General features: G+C 42.3%; 1 protein-coding gene across 1 annotated transcript; it reads right to left on the reverse strand.

Annotated features, from left to right (window-relative positions):
- Window positions 1–807: 807 nt before the first annotated feature.
- LOC106082070 (uncharacterized) lies at window positions 808–11,943 on the reverse strand. Its single transcript, XM_013244385.2, has 3 exons — window positions 9,603–11,943; window positions 2,313–2,493; window positions 808–2,240 (listed from the first exon to the last, which is right to left on the reverse strand). The coding sequence occupies exons 1-3, from the start codon at window positions 10,048–10,050 to the stop codon at window positions 1,448–1,450; spliced, it is 1,422 nt and encodes a 473-aa protein (XP_013099839.1). The 5' UTR covers window positions 10,051–11,943; the 3' UTR covers window positions 808–1,447.

Consider the following 11,943-nt stretch of genomic DNA (forward strand, 5'->3'; position numbering starts at 1 on the left):
ATAACATCACACAGATGACTTTGGTAGATGTACATCCTCTTCCAAGGACAAAAAAGGACAGCTAGTAAAAGGTGCAGATATTGAGCTAAGCATATGGAGGGAACATTTTTTTTCCTTTATCGAGGATATCTGGAGTATCCCTGATGACTGCATTGAGCATATGCCGCCTTGTTAGAATAAAGTCACTATAACAGTTATCCGGTTGAAGAATAAGAAGACAGCAGGAGCCGATGGGTTACCAGCTGAACTATTTACAGGATCAAAGGTGACACGTTGCCAGCTTGTTCGCGCAATCAGGCAATTGTAAATCCCGTGTTTGAAACTTCAGCATAATATGTGCTGCATGATTGAAAATAGTAGCAAATATAAAAGAAAAAGTTTCATTGTATAGAGCGTACCTAGGAGCCTACTGTGTAAGACATTAAAATTAAAGTCTACTAGATAATTGGAGCTCATCAATACTGTAGGAAGAAGAAAAAATGGAAAGATATGAGCGCAGACAAATCGACAAACTTAGAAAATTTTGTTAAAAACATAAAATGTCATATTACCACATTGGTGCAATCACATCCTTCTAATGAATGTACTGAGGATATGGAGAAGAAAACTTTTGGTTGCAGATAATACCGGTGACGAGGACACCTTCAAAGCAATGCCTGATGGATTATGAACCGACAGAAAGAAATAAAAGTATCATTAATCCGACTTAAGAACAATATGGCAGTAGGTGCCGATGGGTTACCGCCTTAGCTATTTAAGCCCGCAAGAGACTTGCTGATAAGGCAATATCAGTAGCTTGTTTTTTTATTATCTGGTAAGAGGAACGCACATTCGATTATTGAAAATTTTGCTTACCGTGGCCAGCGCAAAAGATGGGAGGCGAAACAGTAGATTGAACAAAAGATGAATAAGTCTCCATGTCAGATTGAGATTTGGAGATGACAGCTTAAAATCTCAAGTTAATGAGGTAGTAAATCTAAAATTGGCTAACTCAGATTTTGGAAAACAGATGATCAAATCTATAAACAATATTTTTAATTTTTTTTCACTGCCCAAAATCGCTGAATTTCAAAAATTTAGAATTTAAAGCTTTTAAAATTCTCAACAAATTTTTGAATTTTAAAAAAATTTTTGTTTATAATAAAAAAAAAAATTACATATATTTTTTAGTTTCTTGTAGTTTCTTACCCTTTCTCCCCCAACCCTCCAAAATCGTTTTAGTAGCATCTAAATTCTCCCTCTACTAACAACATTTATCTTTACACTCTAATCTCTTGCTCTCGCTGCAGCTACCCTGACCAGCGCCAACGGCAACGCCAACACCATCATCATTGTCGCTGTCATCGCTGGTCTGGGCCTGCTCCTTGTAGGCCTGACACTGGGGACAGTGTTTCTCGAGAAATTTCATGGACAAATGGAATGTATATCGGTGCCGGGTACAACGCCTTTACATTTTATACTCCACAATTTGATTGGGATTTAGGAATTGTTCACGTTGAGCCGCATCCAAATGCGAGACAGTGCGCGACAAAGCTGACGATGAGGAATTTGCTGCGCCACCCGTTCCAGTACCGCTGCCAGTACCACCACCCCCCGATCCTGTGGAGGCACTTTTCTGTGGCTTGTTATTGTTATCGTGTAGCGACGCCGGCTGCTGTTGATGGTGATGCTGATATATATCGGCCGAGCTGATGACGCCCACATTGACTCCCGCCACCACCGGTTGCTGTTGATAGCCCGAATACTGAGGCGGATACTGATGGGGCGTATGATGCGATTGATGATGATGATGTGATTGCTGCTGTTGCTGCGACTGTGACTGATGGTGAGTGGTGGTGGTGCCAGCGGCATGATGACTTGGAGCATTGGCATACAGATGCTCTGCCGTTACCAGAGGTTGGGTGGCCGCAGCACTGGTGGCTATCGACAAATGGGTGCGATGGGGCTGCTCCGAGTGCACCACAGAGGGAAACTGTTGTTGGTGTGAATAATCGGCACTACTGCCACCACCCAATCTTGTGCAGGAGTCATCATTGAGGCCCTCGCATATATCGCCACCATCACGCCGATGGTGAGAGCTGCGTATGCATAGCTTGGTGAAAAGCCACACTCGAGCCCGATACAGCAGAAAGCAAACAAAGTGAACCACAAACACAAAGATGATGGCACAAACAGTGACAATTATGGCCTTGCCCGGTTTCCTCCAATCCAGCATGGGATAAATGGCTGTTTCATTTTTCCTAAAACAACAACAAAGAACAATAGCAATTAGTCAAGGACTTTTTGGGAGTCAACTAGCCAGCATCTCTTACCTGTCCGTGCCACCAGCCAAAAAGTAAATGCCCGTGAATATGGCATAGGCCAAACCAATGCCCGTAGTAAAGTAGACATGACTGAGTTTAATTGGGTGTCCAACAATGGCCAAATCGATAAGCATTATGATCGAATTCAAGACATGTACCATGATGTTCAATGTGTCCACTTTATGAACCTCTGCAAGGATAGAAAGAGAGAGTTAGAAAATAAAGAACACGTGTTGTAAATTACGGGGAAACATTTGAAAATTAAAAAAAAAATATTAAATTTTTTTAGAAAAGTTGATGTCCATATCTTCTTCCTATATATGGAAATCAATTTGTATTTCTATGTTCCGTATAGACTCGAAAATGGCTGAACCGATCATCTGGAAATTTTCACAGATTGTGTAGGTTGGTCTGGAAGGAAACATAGGCTGGGGGGGAGACTCCCCCTTATGCCAAAAACACCACCCAAAATCAAAAGTGGACCGATAGGCACAATATGCGTATCAAATGGTATGGGTATGGTATTGGAGACTAGAAAACGGATATCGTATTAAAATTTGGGTCCAAGTACCCAGCAGGCCGCCCCAATCCCAAAACTCCTCTAAATAGATACATTCGACATTCATGTCAATATGGGACTCAAATGAAAAAAATTCGGCAGCAGATTACAAATATGGCATAAACAATTCGGTTCAAGTAATGGGATGTCGCCCTACCCCCAAATGGGCAAATTAGCCGACCATTGCTATATGGGACTCAAATGAAAGGTATTTGAAAGTAGAAATTCGTGGCATTAAAATTTGTGTTCAAGTCTAGGTGAAGCTTTTCCCCCTAACAATACGTCGAATAGGTTATTTGACCCGGTAGCCGAGTTGGTAGCGTGCTTGGATTACCAGTGCAGGGGTCGTGGGATCGATTCCCGTCAGAAGCCTTGCTCTGTCGCTACTGTGGTACCACAATGGACTTTAAATTGTCTAAGTGGGTCTGAAAAGGACTGCCACTCTTACCCTCAAATAGGTTAGGTCTATTTGACCCAATATGACAATATGGGACTCAAATTGAAGGTTTTTGCGAGTACAAAACGAATCTGATATCCAATTTTGGAGCCAAGTGTTTGCAGGTACGCCCTAAAGCACCCCCTAAACTGAACTTCATTACCGACTATGGAGCTCAAATCAACGGTATTTGGAATTAAAGAACCAGTAGAGCACGAATATTTGACAGTAGAGCACGAATTTGAAATCAACATTCGAGACCGAGTGTCAAGGGGCCGACACACCCTCATAACAACCCTCAAATAGAACGTATTTGCTGACCTTGGCAGTTTGGGGCTCAAATGAAAGGTATTTGAGAGTGGAACACGAAACTGATATTTTCCAGCGCCAATAACCTAAAAACTTCCCAGACTGACCGACTATGGCAATAAGTTGCTAAAATGAAAGGCATTTGAGAGTAGAAAACGAATTTGGTAATCCAAATGTGGGACCAAGTGTTTGGCGGACACCTCACCACATAAACGCCCCCAAAACCAATGGCAATATGGAGTTCCAATAAAAGGTATTTGGGAGTAGAGCACGATGCTGATATGTTTTCTGGACTAAGTGTCTGGTTGGCGCCTAAATCCCTAAACATCCCACAAACTGGACATATTTGCCGACAAAAAAGGAACTCAAATGAAAGGTATTGGAAACGATACCACGTTTCTGATATCTGCTTTTCAGCCTAGTGTTTGGGAAACGCCTCATCCCATAAACTTCACTAAACTAGTCATCGTATATACCGACCATGGCAATATGGAGCTCAGATGAAAGTTATTTGGTAGTAGAGTGCGAATGTGATATCCACTTTTGGGTTAAAGGGTCTGGCTACCCCAATGCACCAACAAACCCAAATCGGACACATTTACGGACCATGTCCATATGTGACTTTAATCAAAGGAAGTGGAGAACGAATTTGATATCCATTTTCAAGGCGAAATGTTTGCGGGGACGTTCTACTTCGAAAATATTCATGGGAATATCGCCAATTACGGCCAAATTTAGTCTATAACCTGATATAGCTCTCATGTAAACCGGTCTCTCGATCATTCTTGTTCTGTTCCTAGAAGCTTTAGTTTTTTCTGGTTTGACAGAAATTTGGTAGTTCGACAGTAGCCCAAAAACTAATTTTATTTTGTATAAATTTTTAGCAGAATCCATGGCGTTGGGTTCCCAAGATTCGTCCCGGGCGAACTTTGCACGATTTTACCTGTGTTTTTTTATAAAGTTACTAAAACTTTTCAATCTGCCATTTTTATACCCTCCACCATAAAATGGGGGTGTACAAACATCATCATACCGTTTGTAACACATCGAAATATTGGTCTAAGACCCCATTTGTATATATAATCTTAATGGCCTGACATTTTAAGGAGATCCAGCCATGTCCGTCTGTCTGTCCCTTTGCGAAAAGCACGCTTACTATCGAAAGAGTAAAGCCAGGCGCTTGAAATTTTGCACATAAACTTCTTATTAGTGTAGGTCAGTTGGGTTTGTGAATGGGCCATATCGATTCATGTTATAATATAGCTGCCATAAAAACCGATCTTGGGTCTTGACATCTTAGGCCTCTATAGGAAGCAATTGTTATCCAATTTGGCTAAAATTTTGCGTGGGATGTTTTGTTTTGTCTTCCAATAAATGTGCCAAGAATGATCCCAATCAGTTCATAACCTGATATACCTGCCATATAAACCGATCTCAGATCTTGACTTCTTGAGCCCCTAGAGGGCGTAATACTTATCCGATTTGGCTGAAATTTTGCATTTGGTTTGACTTTCAACAACATTGGTTTAATAACTGTGCCAAGAATAATCCAAATCAGTTCATAACCTGATATACCTGCCATATAGACCGATCTGACTTTTTGAGCCTCTAGAGGGCGTAATACTTATCCGATTTGGCTGAAATTTTGCATGAAGTGATTTGGTTTGATTTTCAACAAAATTGGTTCGAATTGGTTTAAAACCTGATATAGCTCCCATATAAACCGATCTCCGGATTATACTTTTTGACCCTCTAGAGGTTGTAATTTTTATCCGATTTGGTTGAAATTTTGCACAATGGCATCTACTATGATCTCCAACATCAAAGCCAAGTATGGCCCGAATCGGTTCATAACCTGATAAAGCTCCAATAGCATAGCATTTTTCATCCAATATTCTTTGTTTACTTATAAAGAGATACAGGACAAAGAACTTGACAAATACGATCCATGGTGATTCGGCCCGGCCGAACTAAGCATGCTTTTATTTGTTGTTTAATGCAAAGCATCAAAATTTTCCCCTCTGTTAGTTGTTACTTAAAATCAAATTGCCTGTTTCCGTTTCCCCCCTTTCTTCCCTTCCTTCCTTTCGAATCTTATCGTAAGAGACTTTTATGTGACAAAGTAATTACCATTAGGCAAAGAATAGATACAGTAGCAGTACTCAAAGACAAGTGAAGTGGCAATTATAATGTTAGACTATAAGAGTTGAGTGCGTAAATTTCGACCGTCTGTCCGTTCGCATGTCCCAGCGCCAATCTGTCAAAGTTTATTATGAAATGTTGAATCTTGTTGCAATGTGCTTTACATAAGAGCATCAAAGGATTAAATTTAAAAATAGACCATATTCTGTTCTTGCCATCGTTTGGCAGTGCTCGCTCATTGCACAAGTAAATGACAGAGTATTGTTGAAAATGTTTGCATGGATGGATTTGTATGAAAATGACATTTTAATTGGATGCTTCTTTGGCTAAGAGAATGGATTATTGACAAGTGCTCTTGCTCTTTCTCTCACCCTCCCGCCTGGATAAAGGACGTTAATTTTGGTGATTTCCCTAAAAGACAAGCAGCATATAGTTGTATGAAATGTTGGTGCTCTTGGATTAGCTTATATAAGGGCACAAAGAGGTTTTCAAGTTTAATGAACATTTTCAATGGAAACCTTAATGATAAGGATGAAGCAACACATTTACAAGGATATTAGTAAAATTTAAGGATAATTGAATGGCTTTTAGTATTATAGGTCTATTGGGGGAGTAAAGTTGGCTGAGATAGCTTGGATTTGACAGAAATCCTAGATTTAAATGCATTAAATAATTTTGTAAAAAATTATAAAAAGTTAAGATTTCAAAAAGTTTTAAGAATTTTAGGAACCTTGAACACCTTGAAGAATATTTAGTTCAATAACAAAAAACAAGTAAAAAGACGTTAAGTGCGGCCCGGCTGAACTTAATGTCCCAAATTTCGGACAATAATGCGCCTTAAATCGAGATATCGGTTTATATGGCAGCTATAAGTAAATGTTGATCGATTTTGGCCAAATTGCAGAAATATGACAAGGAGCTTAACTTAACTCACTGTCCCAAATTTCGTTGAAGAAGGATGTCGATGGGACTAACACAATTCACTGTCCAAAACTTTGGCGACATGGGACAATAAATGCGCCTTTTATGGGCCCAAAACATTAAATCGAGAGATCGGTCTATATGGCAGCTATGTTCAAATCTGGACCGATCTAGGCCAAATTAAAGAAGGATGCCGAAGAGTCTAAAATAACCCACTGTCTCAAATTTCGGCGATATGGGACAATAAATGGGCCTTTTATTGGCCCAAAACCTTAAATCGAGAGATCGGTCTATATTGCAGCTATATTCAAATCTGGACCGATCTGTGCCAAATTGAAGAATTAGGTCGAAGGGCCTAACACAACTTGCTGTCCCAAATTTTGGCAAAATCGGACAATAAATGCTCCTTTTATGTACCCAAAACCTTACATCGAGAGATCGGTGTATATGGCAGCTATATCCAAATCTGAATCTATCTGTGCCATATTGCAGAAGTATGTCGAGATGCTTAACTTAACTCACTGTCCCAAATTTCGGCGACATCGGACAATAAATGCGTCTTTTATGGGCGCAAGACCTTAAATCGAGAGATCGGTCAATATAGCAGCTATATCCAAATCTGGACCGATCTGGGCCAAATGGAACAAAGATGTCGAAAGGACTAACACAACTAACCGTCTCAAATTCCAGCAAAATCGGACAATAAATGCGCCTTTTATGGGCGCAAGACCTTTAATCGAGAGAGCGATCTATATGGCAGCTATATCGAAATCTGGACCGATCTGGGCCAAATGGAAGAAAAATGTCGAAGGGCCTATCGTAACTAACTGTCCCAAATTTCAGCAAAATCGTATAATGAATGTGGCTTTTATGGGCCTAAGACCCAAATTTCAGCAAAACCGAATAAGACCCTAAATCGGCGGATCGGTCTATATGGAGGCTATATCAAAATATAGTCCTATATAGCCCATCTTCGATCTTAACCTGCTTAACTATTTTTAAACACTGTAGCGTGATTTCAACAGACAGACGGACAGACATGGCTAGATCGTCTTAGGGTCGGAAATAGATATTTCGATGTGTTGCAAACGGAATGACAAAATGAATATACCCCTATCCTTCGGTGGTGGGTATAATAAGTAAAATTGTGCCAAGTTCGGCGGAGCCGAAGCTTGTGTACCCACCACCATGGATTCCGCTACAAATTTGCCGTTAATAGTTCGTATTTGAATTATTTTACATCAATAAAATCGGAAATTAGTTGCTGCTGCTATAGCCTCAAGTAGTCTTAGCGGGGAATCCGTATTTAAGGGGCCTATATCGGTATATAGACCGATTTGGGTCATACTTGGCACGGACGCTGGAAATCTTAGAAGTCTTTTGACCAAATTTAAGCTAAATCAGGTGAAAATTGAGGCCTCTAGGAGCTCAAGAAGGCAAAACCCAGATGGGTATGTATGGGGGCTATATCAGTATGTAGATCGATTCGGATCATATTTGGTCATGTCAGAAGTCTGTGTGTCAAATTTCAGCCAAATGAGATGAAAACTGGGGTATCCAGGAGCTCAAGAAGTCAAATCCGGGGATCGGGTTGTATGGGGCTATATCAGTATATTGACCGATTTATATGGATCATACCATGGATGTAGGAAGTCAAAGTAAAAGGCTTTATGGCAAATTTCATGCAAATCGGATGAAAACTGAAGCTTTAGTGGCTCAAGAAGTCAAATCCAGGGGTCGGTTTGTATGGAGGATATATAATTTTATAGATCGATTCGGATCATACTCGGCACTGATATTGAAAGTCAGAGCGAAAGTTCTTGTGTCAAATTTCAGCCAAGTCAGATGAAAATTGAGTCTTCTCGGGGCTTAAGAAGTCAAAGCTGGGATAGGTTTGTATGGGGCTATACCCGATATGGCCCATTGCAATCCATAACGACCTGCATACATAAGAAGTATCTGTGCAAACGTTCAACTTTTTTTGTATGCATCGTGATTTTGACAGACGGACGGACATGGCTAGATCGACTCAGACTCGAAAAAAAATATATATACCCTATAGGGTCTCAGGTCAATATGTCGAGGTGTTACAAACGGAATGACTGGAATAGTATACCACCCATCCTATAGTGGTGAGTATAAAAATCCTCAAAATTGGATTTTTTTTACCAAATATCATTAAAAATTAACTTTTATGGGAAGTTTTGTTGAAACTTAGGTTTATTTAGGTTGACATATTTAAATCCTCCGCCTGCATTATGGACATACAACAAAGCCAGTTAAGCGATTTCTAGTGCGCTCTAAAAAAAACTCGAAAAAAAACAATTTAGAGTCTAATATGCCAAAGTTTGGTATCGATATAGGAAATGCTCCAATGTTTCGCCATCTTACTCAGGGGTCTTATACAACTCGTTGGACCAAATTTTAACGCCTTTAACGAACTTAACTCCCTACATTTGGAGATCAGGTTATATGGAAGCCATAACCAAAAATAGCCCCATCTGGACTCAAAGTACTAAAATTTCAACGAAATCGTTTAGTTGATGCGTGTTTTATGGTCCTAAATCCTTGAACCAAGAGATCGGTGTATATAACCATGTATGGTACGATCTGGACCATGCGAGGCACGTATGCCGAGGGATATAAAACAACTTACTGTGTCAAATTACAGCGAAATCGGTTAATAATTGAGGCTTTTATGGACCTAAGAGCTTAAAGTCGGGTAATCGGCCTTTATTGCATCTATCATAGATGCAATAAAGGTCGAGGAAGTAAATGGCATAGAAAATCCATAAAAATGCAAAAATACAAATTTGCCCATAAACATTCAATTAAGAAACAGACGTAAAATTCTCACACATCCCTGAGTGCTGTCCGATAAGTAAGTTTAAATTCCTTCCTGTTCAAAAAAGTTTACCCTCTTCACACTTACCCGGATCATGGACCAACAGCCAATAGCACATCGTTATAATGAACGCATACACCGTCGCACACGTATATATTATCCAATAGAGATAATGCAGTTTGGATTTCTTCGCCTGACGCATTAATTCGAAATCTTCGCGCTCCACCATCATGCCTTGCGTCACTATCATGGCAGCCAACCAAGCCTGTACCGTACAAAACAGCAGACCCCAATGGGTTAAATAGATCCACCATTTGGCATAGTGATTCTCAAAATGCTCATCTGTGCGACCAATATCCAAGAGGGAGCATACCAAGGCGGCCAAACAAATAATGGCCGTTATCCAGCGATAGAAGAGATAGATGATGCGCACCTGCGTATTACGCTGCCATTGGCACAAATAGAAGTTGTGACGGTGCACATGTTCGGGCGTGACATCGGGGAAACAGCCCTTCCACAGTTTGCTAACCATCATTCTTTTGCGTTGGATATAGCTGAGATTGAAGGGTATATGATGGAATTCTTCACAGCTATCGTCGTGTTGTTGTTGTGTCAGGGGTCGTGAGGAACAGCTTGAGATAATCGTTGCTGTGCTCTGTGTTTGCGGCTGATTTGAAGGGTGGTATTGGTAATGTTGCTGCTGTTGGTGTTGCTGTGGTTGTTGTGGGGGGTGGTGGTGGTAGGATGATTGATGCTGATACGCTTGCTGTTGGTATTCTCCGCCCCCGGCTCCGCTGTCTGCAATGCCTCCTCCTCCCCCTGCTCCTTCTCTGCCTCCTCCTGCTGCCGAAATTGTTCTATGGTCCGTTTTGCTGTGGGGCGATCGCTTATGGGTCTGCTGATATGTCTCCGAACTAGGACAATAGGGCTGATATGATGAGGGTGTTTGGTGGGCGTGAGGATGTGGGTGATGTGTGCTGCTAACTGAGCTCGCCTTGTGCTGATAATGACTTTCGGCGGCAGTATCAGTTGGTGGCGGCAGCGCACTGATGTTCTGGGAACTCGCGTTATATGCCTGACTATGGTATTGAGACTCGAGATGATGTGGGCCTTGAGCTGTGGACGACGTTTTGCTGCCGTATTTAGGACTTCCACCGGGTGATAAGTATTTCTCTCTCTGTTGCCGGGGCGACGACGAATGTCGTGGTATGGGCGATAATCTATCGATGGCCCCAAAAGGCGATAGGCCCAAATCACAATGACTCTGTAGACTGTTGGCGCGCAGACGACTGCGACCCACAAATTCACGATCCAAATAACGATCACAGTCGATAATGGGCGAAAATCCTCGGGCCCTTTGTCTTGTATAGTAGCCGGTGGCCGAATATCTGCCAGTTTCTGGCGCCCGACGGCGTGGCCTGTAGGCGTAGGTCTCCGAACGCAAAGAGGCCGGAGGCGAGGGTATATAATCGATGGGCCTCGACGAATAGGTGGACAAGTAGGGTTCAGTGCTCACCTGCAAATCGTCATCGAGCGGTGGCAGGAGAGGCGGTGGTGGTGGTGGGGCTAATGTGGAGGCTTGCGCTGTAGGTGAGGCTAGTTTAAGTAGACTGGTTCGAGTTTCAGCCGCCGAGGTGGCTAAAAGGGGTCCTGTGTGTGCCGCAGCTGGGGATATGCGACCAAAATAATTGCCACTACCCCCTAAGGGTGCAAGACCGCCGCTGCTGCCGCCCGCACCTAGACCTCCTCCCGGCGAATGGGTGTAGGGATAATAGCTCTCCCCAAAGCTGAGACTGTAGTAGCCGTTGTAGCTACTATGGCCCAGACCCCCCGTGGAGTGATGCTTGTAATACCGATAGCTGCGACCCAAAGGTGTGTAGCCCGCTCCTGCTCCGCCTGTAAGGGCTCCACCTAGGCCACCCAGTCCTAGACCTGCGAAACCCGTTGAGCCGCCCAAATAGCTGCTCGCACTACAACCGAACGGCTTGTTGCTGAAGAGATGTGGCAAATGTGGTCCCACCGGTTGTGGCAGGTGATTCAGATGCTGTGGTTGTGGATGGGTGAGAAAGGGATTGTAGTGGGCTTGCTGCTGCTGCTGGTGGTGTAGTTGTTGTTGCTGCTGCAATTGATGTTGGTGTATGTAGTTATGATTGTAGTTGTAGTACGTGGGTGGCGTTGTTGTATCTTCTTGTGGACAGAGTAGAGATGGGCGTGGTGGTGGGTGTTGCGTAATGTTGATGTTGTTGTAACAATTGTTGTTGCTCTGGCTGTTGTTGTTGGCGGCGGCGGCGGCTGCGGCCAAATCGTAAAACAATGCCGGCACTGGAGCTGGTAAAAATTGTATTTGCGGTCTGTTGATGCCACTAATTGGCTCTGGACAAAAATAAAACTGAGCGTAATCCAATGTGATGAGAATGGTGGTGGTGAC

This window comes from Stomoxys calcitrans, chromosome 3, assembly GCF_963082655.1.
Source record: "Stomoxys calcitrans chromosome 3, idStoCalc2.1, whole genome shotgun sequence".
NCBI lineage: Eukaryota > Metazoa > Arthropoda > Insecta > Diptera > Muscidae > Stomoxys > Stomoxys calcitrans.